General features: G+C 61.5%; 1 protein-coding gene across 18 annotated transcripts in view; it reads right to left on the reverse strand.

Annotated features, from left to right (window-relative positions):
• The window catches only part of TSC2 (TSC complex subunit 2), a 35,005-nt gene that overhangs the window by 12,974 nt on the left and 3,647 nt on the right, over positions 1-18,384 (reverse strand). For all 18 annotated transcript variants that reach the window (XM_043560948.1, XM_043560945.1, XM_043560943.1 and 15 more), the window contains exons 5-23: positions 17,762-17,906; positions 16,655-16,772; positions 16,151-16,199; positions 15,655-15,780; positions 15,262-15,335; positions 13,854-13,980; positions 12,983-13,126; positions 12,214-12,351; positions 11,458-11,561; positions 10,480-10,561; positions 9,345-9,500; positions 8,820-8,936; positions 5,914-6,036; positions 4,851-4,957; positions 4,507-4,657; positions 3,179-3,301; positions 2,542-2,676; positions 1,037-1,226; positions 63-156 (exon numbers count right to left, since the gene is read on the reverse strand). In XM_043560948.1, coding sequence (XP_043416883.1) covers positions 63-156; positions 1,037-1,226; positions 2,542-2,676; positions 3,179-3,301; positions 4,507-4,657; positions 4,851-4,957; positions 5,914-6,036; positions 8,820-8,936; positions 9,345-9,500; positions 10,480-10,561; positions 11,458-11,561; positions 12,214-12,351; positions 12,983-13,126; positions 13,854-13,980; positions 15,262-15,335; positions 15,655-15,780; positions 16,151-16,199; positions 16,655-16,772; positions 17,762-17,906 — 2,303 coding nt within the window. The remainder of the gene's footprint in view (positions 1-62; positions 157-1,036; positions 1,227-2,541; positions 2,677-3,178; positions 3,302-4,506; positions 4,658-4,850; positions 4,958-5,913; positions 6,037-8,819; positions 8,937-9,344; positions 9,501-10,479; positions 10,562-11,457; positions 11,562-12,213; positions 12,352-12,982; positions 13,127-13,853; positions 13,981-15,261; positions 15,336-15,654; positions 15,781-16,150; positions 16,200-16,654; positions 16,773-17,761; positions 17,907-18,384) is intronic.

The following is an 18,384-nucleotide window of genomic DNA, read 5'->3' on the forward strand; positions in this document are numbered from 1 at the left end:
TGTCTGCTCCAAGGGGCTGTGGGCTGGTCCAGGTCACAGGGAGGGACGTGACCGGCACTTACTTGGAGGGGTTGGTGTACGGCAGGGAGATGGCAAACACACTCGCGTACTGCTCAGCGGCAAAGTTCCTGTAGAGGTGAGGCAGCCTGGCCAGAGCTGCGGGACAGGGACACGGCCGGTGAGGGGGCCTGGGCCAAGGCAGGCCCACACCCGGTGTCCCCAGGGTCCTGTGCTACTTCCAAAAGCCGGCACGGCCACCCTGACTGAAGAGGGCTGCAAAGGAGTGAAGCTCGCAGCCTCCTTGAGCGTGACCTTCCCTCGACCCTCAGCTTTCTATTCCAAGGGCCAGAAACCCACGGTCCCCGGGCCAAAGCCAACCAGCGGCCTGCATCTGCATGACCTGTGAACTAAAAACGGCTTTTATGTTTTTAAAAGCTACGAACCAAAAGAAGGCACAGCAAAGGCCAACATGTGGCCCTTTACAGAAGTGCTGGTGGCCTGCTCTGCTCCCGTCCCCCACCCTGCTGAGGGCCAGACAAGCGCTAGAGTACTGGGAACGAAGGGATGAGTGAGGCAGCCCGAGCTCCTGGAAGTCACAGTCTGAGAGGCGAATCAGCAAAGCCCCTCGGCAGAGCTCACACGTAGGGTGTGTGCCCTGAGGGGAATAAAGAGGACGCCGAGAGCCAGGCCAAGTGCAGGGACCCATGTCAGAAAACACAGAGGCTTCAATGCCATTTAAGCTAAGACAGAGGATGAGAATGGAGCCAGCCACTCGAAGGCCAGGAAGGAAAGCAGTTAAGGCTCGGGGGTAGGAAGTGCAAAGGCCCTGAGGCAACAGAGCATGGCACAGCCCAGGTGCTCCATGGAGACTGCGCACTAACCTATGTCCCAAAAGAGATAGCAAAATGAGCTCAGAGAAGTCAACACAGGTTATTCTGGGTACACTGCAGCCCCAAACCCAAGAGTCCACCGCCCCCCCGCCCTCCCCACCCCGCCCCCCACACACACAACGACAAGCATGCAGGCGGATGCTTACTTGACAGGAATTCGAGGAGTGGAATGGCCATGCTGGCTGTGGCCGAAATGTGTGTGAGCTTCACGACCAAGACAGGCAGCGCCTTGATGATGATGTCGGGCATTTCGACGCTGCACACGGCCAGGGCCACCACGCACTGGCTGGCACAGCGGTAGATCAGGCCTTGCTCCAGGCAGTACACCATCTCCCGCTGCGGGGCAGCACGGGGGCCTCAGACCCAGCCCGCCACAGGCCGGCCCTCCGCACCCCTGCCCCTGCCCACACACAGGCTTCTCTCCCCTCACCCCACTCCAGAATGTTCTACAGAGGGGGAGACCAAGGCTTAGGAAGGTGAAGCACCTCATCCCAGGTCCTTAAGCACATAAGCAGCACAGGGCCAGGAGGTGGACCCACCCGAGGCGAAGGGACAGCAGGGCAGCTCTGGTCAGGCCTTTCCTGGCACCTCCGACCGGCCAACGCCGGCAGGCGACGCTCCCCGCCCCGGCTCCTCAGCCAACCCCGGAGCTGGGACACGCTGGGCCCGTTAGCCCCCCGGTCACGGAACCTTATTACGGGGGAGGTTCCGCCCGACGCAGCAAGACGGGCAGAGGCCCACACAGCTCCGGGCAGCCAGTACCCAGCAGGAGGCAGCTCCCGCTCAAGCCACAGCCTCAGGCCAAACCACCCGGTAGCTCGGGGCCCGGTGGAGGATTTCGATTTCCTGAAGCCAGCCCCATCCGCCAGGAACACCCTGGGCTTCAAGGGTTCTCGGGAAACCTTCACCCCGGCATGGCCTGCTGCCCAACGGGGCACAGCCAGGACGAACTAGGCCGAGCCACATAGGAGACGGTGCAGTCAGGGAGGGAGGGAGGGGACGGGGAGCGTGAGCTCCCGACCTTGCCACGACCAGGAATGCGGGCTCAGAGCGGCCCGAGGCTAGTCGAGGCCCCACTCCTTGCCAGCTGTCGCCGTGAGCGGACCACCCGACCTAAGACTTCGGTTCCCTCGTCAACGAAGGCAGAGTGACCGCGAAGCATCGGGACTTTAACCGAGACAGCCAATGTGATGGCAGCACGGGCCTTGTGCCCGGCAGTGGGGAACAAAGGGGAGGAGCACTGCCGTGTGCTTCTGCACCTGACGACAGACGTGGAGGCAGACAGAAGTCAGGCGTCCCGGACCCTGTTGCCTGGCCTCTCAAAACAGGTCCAGCTCTGCCAAGTGGCTCAGCGCTTGTCCTGAAGCCAGGGCGGGACAAGCAGGCGGGGCTCCGCAGAGAGAAAAAATGCTGCTGCACGTGGGGTCGACAGTCGACACCGCATTAAGCCCACACCACCCGGAAGGGAACGCAGGAGCGCCGCGCCAGCAGGGGTCCGGCGGCCACGGGGGAAGCAAGGCCAGCTCCCGGCTGAGCAGCCACCCGGATCATGAGAAAAACGCCCGGCCCGTGCGGCTAGAGCAAACATCCTGGGACCCAGGCTTTCCAATGCCGCCACCATGAGCTCACCTGTCCCTCCCCCACCCGGTACCTGTCTGGCTTTGTCCAAATAGTTATGGTAAGAGATTAACGCCGTCAGCACAGGAACCACAGCCAGGTGCAGGTCGGTCCTGGAGAAACCTTCCGGGGTGCCTCGGAGCCGCTCCAGAGTTCTGGGACCTGAAAGCTAAAGACCAAGGCCCCCCATGTGAGGCCCGGGCGGAGAGCCAGGCAGACCGCTAGGGGGCCGAGGGTGCGGGGGAGCCCGTGAGAATGCAGGTCCGGTGCGAGGAGGGCTCGTGAGCCCAGGGGGTGGGGGCTCTCCCACTTCCTTTTCTGGCCAAGGGTCTGCCTTTTCCCAGAAGTGTGCAGCAGGGGGCGCCCACGCTGGTGCGCTACGGACAGTCGGAGAGGGGATGAGCGTGTCACAGGAGCCCCGATGAGGGGTGAGGAAGAGGGCAGAAGGACTCAAAATACCACATCTGGCTCACGAGCCCTTCAGTGAGGCCTCCGATTTTCCGGCCCCTGAGCTGGGAAAGGACAGGGCCCCACACGCGATGTGCGCTGCACACAGGGGTCTGTCTCTGGGGGAGACCGCCCTCTCGGGCTTCCACGGTTGACCTCCCGGGGCCTCACGGTCCTTGGGAGGAAGGCACCGGCTGCAGCCCCGATGTGGGTGGTGACGTTACCATGGAGCAGAGGGCGGAAGACAGCTGGTCGACGCTGCACGGGGACGTGAAAATGAGGACCTTGAAGCGCAGGGACTCGGGCAGCTTGCCGAGAACAAGCTTCAGCACCTTCCAGTCCGTCTCCTGCAGGAAAAAGGGCCGTTCAGCGGGGACCGTCTGGGCCCTGCAGACAGAAGACGCGTCTCAGGGCCCGAAGCGCAGTCTGAGCTGGGCAGTCTGAGCTGCGTGACCTCTGGACGCCCTCTGTGCCCGCAGCCCGAGAAGCACGTGCCCCTCCGAGAAAGTTCACCCCGGCATGACGGCGGCCGCCCTCCCGAGGCCAGGCTGAGCGGGAGGCCCGGTGCACGGCCCCTACCGCCTCTCCCCTCTGAGCCGGCCCCGGGACTCCCCACACCTGACCCCCTCCCCGTGTACCCACAGTGACCCACAGGCTGCCCGTCCAGGGCACGGCGCCCACGGCATGCTGACTGACGTCCACCCAGAGCACAGTGAACATGCAGCAAGGAAAAAGCTCGTGTACTAGCTCAAAGAGAAGGCGGCAAGCGTTCCTGAACAATCTACAAGCCCCCACACACACTCTAGGATCCAAATCCACCTGGGCACACAGCAACGGGAAAACATGGTCGTAGCCCCCCCCCCCCCCGCAACTTCCAGAGGCCGCCACCCGTAAGCTCAGTGGCCACCAAACCAGAGAGCCGCTCCCCAGATCCCACCTGTGACTCGGAGGCCTCGAGACTCTCACAGGAAGTATCCGACGGCAGCCATTAGTGCCAACGCCCAGCGCCCCAGGGAAGCCGCTTCCCTGCCCGTGGCCTTCGAGGGCTCACCGAAGCCCCCGCAGGCTTCCCAGCCCCGCTGTGCCACATTGCTAGCCACATCACCTCTCCCCGGACCCTGTATGGGAATAGGCCTCTGCCCCTCCCCTTCCGTGTCACGGCCCCGGCTTTGCCTCCTGCCGCCAGAACTGCACCTACCCTGCCTGCAGGCTCGGCTTACTCCTGCCACTGGAACCTCTCACCTGCCCCTCCAAGTGCCCCCAACCGGGGCTCAGTGCACCCGAGTCTCCTTCTGAGGCACACCAGTCCCGCGATCCCGGCTATCTGCCTACCCGCCCCCACATCATACCACAACCATCGCCCAGAGGCAGGAAGGTCTCCTCGGTTCTGTGCCCAGCCCCGGGTGATGGCTGCGCGCGGAGGATGCTCCCCGCTGTGACCTTGGGGTGAACCTACCAAGGTCGCCGCTACAGAGACAGGCACCATGCCCCGTGGGCGGCACCAACCACCGCTCGGTGTGCCCTGGCTCAGCTGAGGAACCAGCCACCCCACCTGCTTTAAGCACTGCAGCAGGACCCGGAAGAGCAGGGAGTAGGGCAGGGAGCCAAGCCGCACAGCGGGACCGGCAGGTGCTGGGCCGGACGGCCCGGTGGGAGGCGACAGGGGGCCGCCGGCCTTCTTCTCAGAGCCTCTCTCTGGCTCCCTGTGGAGACAAGTGGCAGGAGCCCTGAGGCCGAAGCCCCCAATCCACGGGGTCAGGACAGGTGCTGGCCCCCGGCCCCGCCCCACGCTGTCGTCAGGACGGCTCTGGACACTCGCACAGACCCAGGGCCACCCCAGGGCAGACGGCGGTGGACGCCACGGCCCGGAACTGGAGAAGCAGGGCTGACACGCACGTGGAGTCGCAGACGCAGTAGGGGCTGAACCTCACAGCCCCGTCCTTGCTGGGCAGGCCGAGGCGGTGCAGGGAGTCCGCCCTCAGCAGCAGCAGGAAGTCAAAGGCCTGCAGAGAGAAAGCAAGGTCCAACAAGGCAGGGACAACGCCAGCCGTCCACTCGCACCCAGGCACCTCTCAGAAAGGGCCGTTCCCGCTAACAGCCAACGCGCCCCGACTCCACTGTGCACAAAGAGGCACCGGGGCCGAGACGCGGGCGTCCCTGCCTTCTCCCTCAGAGCCCGCGGAGGTGCGCCCTCCCCACGGCAGGGACAACACCGTGGCCTCATGCCAGGCACAGCGGGGCCCGCCCCAGAGACAGAGGGAAAGGGCATCTCACACGCCGGCTGGGCAGCACCACACAGCCCAGGGTGCCAAAAGACCAGAACCCTGCTCGGGTGCTGTCACTTCCTCCGATGAACAACAGGTCACTTAACTGGGCTGCCCAAATGACAGGGGGCTGCCTGACACGTGGATGCTCTGGAAGGGACCAGCGTTTCTGTCCCAGAGGCCTCTGCTCAGCGGTGCCCTCAGAGCAGTCAGTCCTGCCAGCTCTCTCAGCAGCAGCGACCCTCCACACCTGGCCCCGCCCCTCCACCTAGCCCAACCCGTAGCCCCGCCCCTGCGCCCTACAGCCCCGCCCAGTCCCCCTGGCGCCCCCCCCCCCCCCGCCCCCAGAGACTCCACAGCCCCAGCAGAGACCAGGCTGTGGCTGCGCGCCACCCTGAAAGACAGTGCAGTCCCCTTTCTCTGCCCACACCTGAGGCCACGGGAGGGCTCAGACTTGCACACGCAGAGGCACACGCACCGAAGGCAAAGGGAGGGGCAGCAGCTACTGGGGAGGCTGCAGCCACAGCTGGTGCTAAGGATGGAACAGTCCGCCCAAGTCCCCTCCTGGGACCACCTGCCACCTCCCCGGAGTGAGGTCCCTGATGTCACCAGCAGGTCCCCAGGAAGGGACCGTGGGCAGCCCTGAGGTGCAGCTTGCTCCACTACGGCCACCGACAGCCGGCTGGCCCTCCTACCTGCAGCCGGATGCTACTGGCGATGGGCAGGGTATAGCCGTGCTTGTAGTGGAGCTGCAGGTGGCTGACGAGGGTCTCGTACACACGCACCGCGTGGCTGGCAGGCAAGGCGTACAGCTTGGTCTGCAGAGAGAGCACGCCGCTCGCTCGGAAGGCAGCAGGCTCAAACGCAGCCATGCGGCCAGCACCCTCGTGCCCAGGAACCAGGACAAGCCCTCCCCAAGTAACTGGGAGGGGTCTGCCATTCCCTGGAAGGCACAGACCCTTCAAGCCACTAATTCCAGTCCAGGGACTTCGTCCCATGGACACTCCACATGTGCATACTCTCAGTTATGGGGAAAAAATCAGGAACAACGACACGTTCAGACCCTCAATGGGAACTCTCCTAATAAATCAGGAAAATCTGTCCAATGGCCCACCACTCGGCAACATGGGTGACAAGACCCCCGTGGGCTGGAAGCACGTTCTCTCTGCCACCAGGAAAGTGGACAGACCAGGCGTGAGGCCCCGGGGTGCTCGAGGAGGGTAAGGGGGCCCACTCACCGGCCACCGGGCTGTCATCCCACTGTAGCCCCCTTCCTGCCCCACCTCCCTGATAGGTGAGCCTGGGAGAGGCCAGGTGAGACTTTGGTGTGGGGGGCTTTGGGGTGGCATGGGCCGCCCAGGGGCAGCAGGGACCCCTCTGTGGTCCGTGGTACTCTTGAAGAGAACAGCGAGGGCTTAAAACACGTGTCACTGCTATTCTTTTTAAAGACAACTCATTAACAAAACAAGGTGGGAGGAGGGAGGGAGCCGGACACAACGCTGACAACACAGGGGCCGGTCCAGAGAGGACAGAAGAGGACGGGACGGCTGCCTGCCCGTTCTGCAGGAAAAAGAGACAATCTAACTCTCTGCTGTGTGTACACTGCTTAAGTGAATGCATAAATGACTTATCAAGCTGTTTTTTACCGTTCATTCTTAAGAGAGAGAGAAATACAGAGCATAAGCGGGGAAGGGGCAGAGTAAGAGACGGACACAGAATCCAAAGCAGGCTCCAGGCTCTGAGCTGTCAGCACAGAGCCTGATACGGGGCCCGAAGTCACAAGCCATGAGATCATGACCTGAGCCGAAGTCGGACGCTTAACCGATGGAGCCGCCCAAGCGCCCCATGGATGACTTTTTAATTACATAAAAAGAAAACAAAAACGGCCTGGCCCAGACTTTGCCACAACTAGGAAAGAGCTTGGCTCTGTGGCCCCACCCTCAGGTCTCCAGGGCTGGGGTCCCAGGTGAGGGTAACAGATGGCCTCTCTCACGTCTCTGCGGCAGGGACCTGGGGGCGCTCAGGCCACAGGCCCCTCAGCCCAGCATGCTCCCTCACACGTCACGGCGGTCAAGAGTGCTGGGCCCCCACGAAGGGGCACCGGGGATGGGCTGCCCGGCTTTCCTCCCCCAGTTCACGCTCGCACACCAGAGCGTCGTCACGGGTAAGCGCTATGGGAAACTGCCACGCCCTTGAACAGCTCATGAACTGCAAGTTTCTGAGGCAACTGACTCGAACACTCTGCTTCACGGAATACCGACACCGGCAAGTAACCTCAAGACACACTGTGGTGCTTTGAGACGGATGGCAGAGCCCAGGCGGAGGTTGTCTGGGGCACGAAGGGGAGAGGCCACGGCCCCAGCGACCCTCAGGGACACGGGGGGACGGCCACGCCACAGGAGGGCGAGGACATGCTGCTACAACTGAGGGAAAGAGTACGTGCCGACCCTCTAGCTGGCACCCCACTCCTGTTCCCAGCGTGCCAAGTGCTCTCGCGATTCAACGAAAAGGCAAAGACCCAGTTGAACAGCGAGCAGAAGACGCGCACACGCTTGTGCCCAAACTGACACCGGTGACCGATCGGCACATGAAAGGCCGCTCGTCACAGGCATCAGGGGAAAGCAGGTCAAGCCACAACAAGGTGGCACTTCCCAGGCACCCGCACGGCTACACTCGAAAAGCCGAAGAGGAGTGCCGGCGAGGATGTGGAGGAAGCGGAACCTCACACCCGCTCCCGGGAAGGTCTAATGGAGCGAGCCCAGAGGAAGGCAGGCCGGCGGCTCCTCAAACGAAGCACAGAGTTACCGTCTGACCCAGGACTCCTCTGCTAGGTGGGAGCCCCAGAGAGACGAAAACCTATGTCCACACAGCAACTTGTACAGGAGTGTTCACAGCAGGGTGATTCACGAGACTCAAAAGGTGGAAAGAAACCGTGTCTATCGAGCGACAAAGACGACGCAGGCAAGGCACACCGGCACGCGACTACGAGCCGTGGACGTGAGAGGAGCAGGCACGGACGCCTGCCGCCACGGGGAGGAGCCACAGGAGCTCGTGGTGTGGGATTCCGTTTCTGCGAAATGTCCAGAACAGGCAGACCCACAGGACAGAAAGCGAACCAGACAGAGGCTGCCAGGGGCAGGGGTGCTGAGGGGAGGTGGGGGGTGGCTAACGGGTGCGGAGTTCCTTCTGGGGAACGAGGATGTTCTAAAACCGTAGCGATGCCCACACAACTCTGAAGACACTGAAAACGCCACCAAACCTCACACTTTAAGCGGATGAGTTACGTGGTTTATGACTTACATCTCAACAAAGCTGTTCAAAGAACCCCAGCGCCCACGGGGCCAGCGTCGATGGCGGGCCTGCGGTTGAGAGCTGAGGGCACAGTCCCGGCACTGACTCAGGGGCATCTCCGCACAGACTGCTCTGGCCGACCTTGTCCACCCCTCCCCACAGCTCTCGGGAGCCCCGCACCCTACGACCGGAGGGGTCTGGGTCACTGCCAGTTTGCCCTCTGCGGCCCCCAGGGGGTGCCCGGGGTCCCAGGAGACGCATCCCGACAGGCAGCTGGCCGCCGCAACCTCCCAGAAGAGCAGAGGCCCACCTGAAGGATCACCAGGAGCCCCAAGACGGCAGTCTTCACATCCTCTAAGGAGGCTGAATATGCCACCACATCTCTTTCCTCCAGCTCAGGGGGTGCGGAAAGGGAGCGGGCCATCACCTTTAGAGAGAACACGTGTGCTCACCTTCGCGGTTCAGGCCTCCCTCCGGCAGCAACCATCAGACCTGATACTTTCTCCTGTTTCTCAAAAGCTGCATTTCACACACCTGAGGGACCGACCGTTCAGAAACTGCAACGTATTTCAGCATTAAAAGAAAAACGCGCCGACTGTGCAGCAGTACTGGGCCAAAGCCTGCTTCCCGGCCGCCCCCAGGAGCCCCAGCTGCAGGCCCGGCCAGGTCTCCAGCGCTGCCCGTCCCTGCCGTGGGAGGAGCCCTGCCTGCAAGGCGCACCGATCGCCCTGCGGAGAATGGGGGCAGAGAGCCCAGAGCCTACTGCCGCCTGCAGGGCTTTGCCACAAAGAGGGGTCCCTCTGGCGGCCCAGGTACCCGCCGGAGGGGCTCTCACCTTCTCCACAATGTCCAGCAGGCTGTTGAAGTGGTGGGTGTGACAGCCTTCGGCCAGGTCCACCAGCAACTGGGTGGCCAGTTTCCGGACTTGGGGGTCTTTGTCCTCCGGGATGTGGGAGAGCTGAGAGATGACCACCGAGCTGATCAGCTCCTCCTGTGGCGGCACAAGTGGGCACATGTGAGCCACGTGCGGCAGAGGCGTGGCGGCACCTGACGGATGCTCTGCGTGGCCGGGCCCAGGCCCAGGTGTGATGCAGCAGTGAGCGTCCTGGCTACTCCTGACATTCACCGTCACGGTTCAGAACGCTCCTAGGCGGAGGGCCCCCTGCGTGCGAGCACTGGGGTAGGAAGACCTCGTTCCTGACATCATAGAGTCCGCGATAACCGGCCACAAGAGCTTTCAGGGCCGCAGGTACAAAGCACCACAGCAACAGAGAGCTGGACAAGACCGACCCTGACATGAGGGAGCAGAGAACCCAGAGGACCTTCCTGGAAAAGGCAGCACTGAACTGGGTTCCAAGGGACAAAGATGCAGACAAAGGGAAAGCTAAGAGGGTAGCAGAGGGCAGACAGGTGCTGGGAACACGGGCAATGGCAGGAAGGCTGGCTAAGGGAGAGGGGCAAAGCCTGAAGTGCACCTCCTGGAGGAAAGGGGACACAGGCAGGGGAACAAGGGCAGGGGCACACGGATGTCTCTGAAGGACAGACGGACTCTGGCCACAGACCAAGTACATGACGGGCCGGAGGGAAAAAACTGGCAGTGGAGACACAGGCAGGGCCTGGAACCACTGAGGTCAAGCTGGGATTAGAGAGGGTGACACCGAAGCAAAAAGAAAACATCCTCACGCAAGACTGTGTCCAGAATCTTTGTGTTTTAGGTGACTACTGGGGCGAGATCCCTGCGGGCGGGAATGGAGTCAGGGCCCCTCACTGGTCTCTGGGCTCAACACAGGCCAGGCAGGGGGCTCCGGACAACAGAAGGACGCAAGAAGTAACAAAGGGGCAAACGTGGACTTAAGAAAGCCTGCTACACAGTCCAGGGCACACCCGGGAGGCTCGCAGTGCCCGCACAGCTCACAAACGCACCTCGAGCCCACTGATCCCGGTGTCCCACCCCCCACCAGAACTCGTACCTCATAGAACTGCCTGTTGATGAGCAGCACAAAGGACAAGACGTCGAGCACCTTGATGCGCACAGCACTGCGGGATTCATTCCTGGGGGCGGGACACAGCGGCTAGAGGTGGTGGTGGGCAGGGGGTGGGGGAGCACGGCTGCTAGAGGCGGCGATGGGGGGGAACACGGCTGCTAGAGGTGGGTGGGGCGGGGGAGCACGGCTGCTAGAGGTGGCGATGGGGGGAAACACGGCTGCTAGAGGTGGGTGGGGCGGGGGAGCACGGCTGCTAGAGGCGGCGATGGGGGGGAGCACGGCTGCTAGAGGTAGGTGGGGGGGAACACGGCTGCTAGACACAGTGGGGGGAACACAGCTGCTAGAGGTGGGGGGAGGCACGGCTGCCAGCCTCAGCCTCCACCAGGCCCTAGCTCACCTGTAGCCTGAGTCTGAGGGCTGCCCCTGGGCCCCAGCCCCCAGAACCACGCACCTCTGCAGCAGGGTAGTCCCTGCACAGGGCCCAGCTTCTCGACATGTAGACCCAACACTGGGCAAAGGGGCAGAGAGCTCAGCCCTTGGAGAGAGTGTCTTTTTACACAACCACTCGACAGGAAGAAATGAAGTGCAGGGGCCTCAGAGGACTCTGTCCTACTGGAAAACAAACCTTTTCCTGCACAGGGAGAACTAGTCCTTTCAAGACTGAGAAAGGAGGGCGCCTGGGTGGTTCAGTCAGTTCAACGTCAGACTCTTGACTTCAGCTCAGGTCACGACCTCACGGTTTGTGAGCTGGAGCCCTGTATCGGGCTTTGTGCTGACAGCATGGAGCCAGCTTGGGGTTCTGTCTCTCTCTCTCTGCCCTCCACTTACACTCGCGCGCAGGCGTGCGCTCTCTCGTAAACGTTAAGAAATGAAAAAAAGAAAAAAGGGAAAAAGGAAAGCCCTGACTCCCTATGTGCCAGACTGGGCCCAGAGCACAGACACAGGCCTCCAAAGGCTCCCTACCGGAAGAATCTCTCCATCAGTAACTGCAGGTTGTGAATCCAGCCGTCCTTTGCCGGATGGATGGACTGAGCCCTGTAGGTTATTAAGTTTAGGAGGGAGGACTCCTGTCAAAATAAGAAACACCTGGTATTAAGGAGCCGCTCTGCCCTCGAGGAGGGTTTCCTACACGCAGGCGGGCACACGCGCGCGCGCGCGCGCGCACACACACACACACACACACACACACACACACACACGGCCCGTGCTGCTGGCCTGGGGGGGGGCATATCTCCTCGGGGACGCCAGCCACTTAGAGCCCCAAGGTGGGAAGTCTACACGACAAAGGCTCTAATGGCAGCAGTGAAAATTCATTTAAAAACCCACATCAAAGCCTTGGCATCAGGCTGTGCGCTTCTGGTGCCAACAAAGCCTGTGGCCCGGGGGCAGACGCACCAAGCAGCAGGTGTCCCTGGAGCCGGCCAGCACCTTCCTCCAGACAGGTGGGAGGAAGCTGATGGTTAGGCTAGCACCGACTCTAACAGACCCACGCTCGCTCGGCTTGCTGATGCCCCAGCAAACTTCCCTGCTGGAGCACAGACCCCAGAAAAGCAGGAGCCTGCTAGCCCTTTATCTCAAACTCAAGGAAACTGGTTTCAGACCCGCAGGGCCATGGCCCCCAGAGCTGAGGGGTCCCACTTCTCCCCCACAAGCCTGACCTAAACCAGCCTCCTGCCCAAGCACCAAGGCCCCGCCCAGTTGAGGGAGAAGAGGTCTCACCGGCCTCTGGTCTGCACATCTCTCGACGAGCTCGAAGTATCTCTCGTGCGAGCCGTGGAACTCATTCTGGTCACACAGCTCCTCCACTGTGGTCAGCAGGTCATGGACGATGGCTCTGAGCTCCGGGCTGTCCAGGCTCTGAAACGCCAAAGTGCAGTCACACAGAAGTGACTTCCGCTCCACGGGTCTGGCCCAGCAGCCAAGCCCTGAGGGACGAGAGTCCTGTCGCTGCCGAGCTCCAGTCCTCCGCCCGCCGGCCTGGCTGCCAGCACACCACCCACCCTAGTTCCCCAGGAGACCCAGCCCTAAGGCCACACCGGACACAGCCTCGTCTCTTCTGCGGCTCCCGTGCCGCCAGCATTGCCCCTTCCTGATGTGGCCAACGCTTCCTCCAAAGCTACGCTAAAGTCACGGGCGGTGTGCTGAATGCTCTGGGGAGCCACTTACGGGCCATGAAGGGAATCTGCTGTGTTACTGTCTGGATCAACACCAGCCTGCCCCCTTGCTCGCCCGCATATTCCTGCTCCAAACCATGGAGCAGCTTTGGCAAAACCAGCCATCCTCAGCGGGCGGCCAGCTGACACCGCTGAGAGCCATCAGCGCGGCCTCAGCAGGCTTGGGGGGAGGGGAGCAAAACGCACAGGGGGCCGTCCCCCGGTGAGGTGAGCCGGCCGCACCCGAGGATCCACAGCCAGCTGGGAAGGGCCCTGTGGCCGGCCAGCGCCCGGTCGCGGTCCGCCCTGGGCCGCCGGCCATCCCGCCGCCTCACCTGGAGCTGCTGCAGCAGACGTTCGATGATGTCCAGCAGGATGTCCCACGTCACAGCCTGGAGCTCCCTCCGGTACTTCTTGATGAGTCTGGTGACAGACAGGACGATTTCATAGGACACCACCTCGTTCGGACAGGTCATGGCCTGGAACAAGAGACCTGGCGGTCAGCCTCTGCCTGCTCATGCATAGGGAGCCCCCCTTCACACGGCCCTCCAAACCTAGCTTAGGAGGCTTTAGGGGGACTCGGTCCCCACACTTCTGTCACGGCCACAGAAAGAGGATCTTAGGAGCCTGCAAGCATTTTCTACACCGGCTCCAAAGGGCTGGACTCAGCCAGACCATTGACTACAAATTCTGGGCCGCTGGCTCACCAGCCTAGCAGAATGTGAAAGCCACCCCGGGACAGGCACTGTGCAGGGACCGCACCTTCCACGCCGCGGGAGGCAGAGGCACGGCGGGAAGAGCAGCTCGGGAGAGGGAGCGTGAGCCTGGACACGACGCGGCGGCCAAGAGGATGGTGTGACGGCCGTGTGACAGCGTGCCCGGCAGGCGCTCTGAACACTGTCAGCACCGTGGCAGCGAGCTACTTCGCTGGCCTTGTGCTACAGCAAGAGTGAGATTAGCGCCGGACGACATAAAACCACCAACCAGGGGGAATCTTCCTCGGTTCTGATGCTGATTTACAGAAGATAAAGCTCGTGAGACACACGGTGTGCCTGAAGATAAAACCTTCCAACGGTCCTAAATCTCGTCCCCAAGCTGCAAACGGCACCTCAGCCCCTGCAGTAGGACCCACCTCGAATGGGCCTGTGCCCGGCCTGTGACCGTGGAGTCCCCGACCCTGCTCCCTGCGCACAGAGACCACCGTACCTCATAGAACGACGGCAGCACGGATGTCGGGGAGTTCTTGAGCGAGTAGAGTCGGTGCGCCCCCCAGAGAGCCATGCCCACAAAGAACACGGCCCCTCTCAGCAGCGGGGCGTCTTCCATGTAGGCTCTGAAAGCGTTCCGCAGAGAGAGCAGAGGTCAGCGGAGCCCAGGCGGCCTCCCCGAGGCCCCTGCTCTCACGGGCCAGCAGCAAAGCTGGCAAAGAGGTGGCGGGCAGGGAACACAGGCCAGTAGCGACAACCAGATTCAACGTCCTAAGCGATGCATTCGCCCCACACCTGCCAGACGCCAGGGCACGAGGGTGAGAGAAAGTCCCCAGCCTCCGGCTGCCGAAGGTGTAAGAGGCACACGTGCGAACCAGAGAACCACAGAAGGAAATGCCAAGTTTCTAGCTCAAATGACAGCTAAGAGGGGAAGCCACGGGATAGAACGAAACCGGCTCAGGGGCGCCTGGGTGGCTCGGCCGGTTAAGCATCCGACATCAGCTCAGGTCATGATCTCGCAGTCCATGAGTTTGAGCCCCGCATCGGGCTCTGTGCTGACAGCTCAGTGCTGGAGCCTGCTTCAGATTCTGTGTCTACCTACTACTCCTCCACTCACTCTGTCTCTGTCTCTCAAAAATGAATAAATGTTGAAAAAAATTAAAAAAAAAAAAAAAAGAACAAAACTGGCTCAGGCGGTCAGGAAACCAAGGACCGTGCTACATCAAGACACATGCAGAAGCTCTGCCAAGGTCACGCCAGCAAGAGGCGGCGGCATGTGCAGAGGCCTCGGGCGGCTGGGAGAAGATCAAGGACAGGCGAGAGGCCCACGGCCTGAAGCAAGGCAGGCCACCCAGGCCCTACCCTTGATGGGGCGTTTCGTTCTTATCCCCAGAGCAGTGGGAGCCACCCTGGCTCCGAGCAAATGGTGCCACAGTCCCATGGTGCTGGGAAGAGGGCATGGAGTTGCTGTGCGGAGGAAGGGACTCCAAGAGGTCATGAGAGGGTACAGGACGCCAGTGGGGAGAGTGGGGGGCAGAGGGGCGGAGGCCCTAGATGGGGAGGGACCTGTGACAGCCTGGCTGTGGGAGGTGAGGGCAAGGGCCTTGTACCAGGATCAGCAGTGAGGCAGCCTCCCTGGAGGAGGCCCGAAGGCGGGGTGGTAGATACGGGTTCAGTTCTGGATGCTCTGACTTTCCAGCAGAAGAGAGGACAGGGACCAGGCACGGGAGACATAAGCTCTGGCTTTAGTGCAAGCTTCTGGAGCAGGCACCAGAGGGACAGGGAAGCTCCCTGTGAGCCTCTGCTAGGCAGGACCCAGCACAGCCAGCCTCCCCAAGGCGGCTCTGTGGCCGCGGACCAAGCCGCCTCGCCCTCACCGGTCCCCCCAGGGCCCTGCCCACACTCGCCTGTCCTCCATGATGCGGCACATGTTGTAGATGGCACTGTGACCCAGGTGGGTGCCCAGAAGATTACGCATCAGCTGGGAAACACAGCACACCATCATTAGAGACTGGCAGATAGGAGTCCCGGGCCCCGTGGGCCAGCCTCACGCAGCCACTGTTCTGGAGCCCCCCAGGTCCGGCTGGCCCTCCACCATCGCCTCCCAAACAGAGGCAGCAGCTTCCAAAATGCCCCCAAAACCCTGACCTCAGCTCAACCGCCTGGGAAAATGCTACTGGATTCCCCTCCCCAGGGCACGGTCTGGCCACCTGAGACTCAGATGGCCATTCACCAAAGAGACGGGCGTTGTCCTATCCATCCAGGAAAGAACTGTCCAGAACAACAGCTAAGACCCCCACCTTCCAGCAAGGCTCACAGAGCTCCTTGACGTTGACGGTACGACAGAGAGTGACGATGAACAGGGGCAGGCTCTCAGCCGGCAGACAGTTGTAGCAGACGACGGCGTCCAGCACCTGCAGAGAGACCTGACGGGGTGGAGAGAGGGGTCACGTCGGCCCTGCCCCACCTCTCACCTGCAGGGGGGACACGCTCAGCCTCCTTCCCGCCCTCGTCTAGTCAGTGACTATCACACCCCCCCACTGCCAAAGCGGCCTTCTTAGAACAGGAGTGACGAGTGTCACCCGTCACTGTGGGTCATCCCACCCTCAACCATGACCCCCACGGCGGAGATCATCCAACTAATCGTGCTTCCTACTACAGCCAGCCCAGAGCCACACGACCAGCGAGGGGCAGTGCAGGCCTTGACCCCAGAGCTTATGCTGTCAAGCACTATGCCAGCTGGCCTGCCCGGAAGGAGAGGGAGAGGAACCGTCCCTGGGAGGACCAGCTACTGACCTCTATGTCCACGGAGGACACAGTCTGGACGCACAGCAGGCAGATCATGCTGTTGGAAGAAATGCCAAGTCAGTGGAGGGACGTTTCCCAGAAGCTGCGTGGCTCTGTCTCACTTTCTGGTGACTCTACAAGTCCCCCTTGTAGGAAGGACTCATCCCCCTCAGGGCTCCGCTCACCCACTGACAGGTGCCCGCTCTGTGCCAGCCACTGCTCAGGGCTGGGCATGCAGACCAACAAGACCCCGCCCGTGCCCTCACGAATTTCACAGAGTGCTCCGAAAGAAAAGATGCCAAAACTTATAGTCAAGAAACATCGGGCAACGTTACTCGTCTATGAAAGAGAAAATGCTATTGTTTTATCAACCGAGGTAGAAGGTGGCTGTGGCTGCTCCAACCTCTCCCCTCGTTTGCTGACTTCAACAGCTTTATTCCCAACACAGAGCTAAAATAAAAGCCCGAGGCGGCAGGACTGCAGTCGGAGGAACGTTATCGGAACTGTTCTTACTGGACCATTGATGCGATGTATTCATCCAGGTAACAGCTGTTGAATTTGACCAAGTTCACAAGCACCAGAAGGAACTCTGAGGACAGGCCGATGTCCATCCACTGCAGCACAAACCCAGCTGGGGGGAAGGGGAGGACAATGTACTGCCCACTCCCCTCCTCCCCGGGAAGACACCCCAGTCCCTCTCACTGCAGCCAACCGCAGCCCTGGCCCCAGTGTGACAAGACGCCGTGCACGGAGCCGACAGAGGCTCGCTGGAGCCCAACAGGTCGGCATGTCACGGACCCGGGAATTTACCAGCCCCCACGATGCACTGAGGGCATCTAGGCTGAGAGGCAGTAGCAGAGTTTGTGCGTTTGATGCTCAGAGCCCGGGATGCGGGGCCTGTGAGCATCACCAAGCACGCATCCAGGAAGCCAAATCCTGGCCCCCTCCCCCTCCCCGAGTGCCTCTCAACAGAGACAAAAAGCCACTCTTGACTACTGGCCAAATAACCTCAGAAAACCTGAGGACAGGCTTCAAGTCAGCACCTGTCCTGGGGACCAACTGACAGCTGAGGCCCATCTCTGGCCCCGAGTCAGACTGACTTGTCCTTCGTCTTCTCTCCACAGCAGTGATAAGAAACCTCAAGTCCCAGAGAAACGTCACCCCATCAGGACAAGAGAGGAAGGCCAGCCAAGGAGAGGGCTAGGAGGTCAGGCCCGGAGCAGAGGACCAGGAAGAAGACATGGCGAGATGGCCCCAGCGCCCCAGAAACCCAGAAATTAGGGCACTCTAATAAAACAGACTGATGCTGGGTCAGCAGCACACTCTCCCTACAAAACACTCAGACCACCTGCTGCCCCGCTAAAAGGCCTCACTCTCCAGGGATTCTGAGCCAGCGGGGCTGGAGTGAAGCCCAGGACTGTGCATCTCTAACAGGCTCCCGGGGAGATGGGCAGCTGATCTAGGCTGCACACAGGTGAGCGGAACCTCGCGGTACCGCGCCCTCTGCAGGCCATCCCTGTAAACCGCAGCACTCGCTCTCGGCCTCAGCAGCCTTGCGGCAACCCGGATCAAATTTGATCCCCAATGCCAGAGAAACCTCACACCCGACACGGCACCCACCCAGTTCTTCTTCCAAATATGTGATGTGTCTCCCATTGTCTGTGAGGGCCTTGAAAACTTCCAGTCTTTCGTGGAGATCTTCATTAGAGGGGTAATCCTTGATGACCTTAAAGAAGAGGGCCCTGAGAACGCCCAAGCGGTCCCCCTGAAGGTAAAACCACAAGGTCAGCAGTCCCGCCAGGACCCCCAGCTGGGGTTCCCGAGCAGCTGTGGGCCGTGCAGGAAGTACACTGGGCTCCAGGACTCCTGACCCAGGGACCCTTTCTCCTTCCCACAGAAAGGACTGTAGGAGACACATTGGGCACATCGGAGCAGCTCCAGATAGGTGTGTGTATAGAGCACCTACTGTGTGCGAGCTCCGGGCACGGTGGTGGCACACAGCAGGGGACAACACAGTTCAGGCCCTCACGGGGCTAGTGGCTGGGAAGAGACACGTCTGTGCCCCACGATGACAAATACAGTGTAACCGCACTAGGAGGCGACAGGCCTCTGCAAACAGCTGGAGGACCAGAGGAAAACTCCAAGAGGGAAGGGTGCCTTCCAGACAGGAATGGTGAGGCCGCCCGCAGTTCTAGGGAAGGCTGACAGGAGCCGGGCTGGGGCAGGGGGATGGGGACAGCCAG

This window comes from Prionailurus bengalensis, chromosome E3 (assembly GCF_016509475.1).
Source record: "Prionailurus bengalensis isolate Pbe53 chromosome E3, Fcat_Pben_1.1_paternal_pri, whole genome shotgun sequence".
NCBI classification, from domain to species: Eukaryota; Metazoa; Chordata; class Mammalia; order Carnivora; family Felidae; genus Prionailurus; species Prionailurus bengalensis.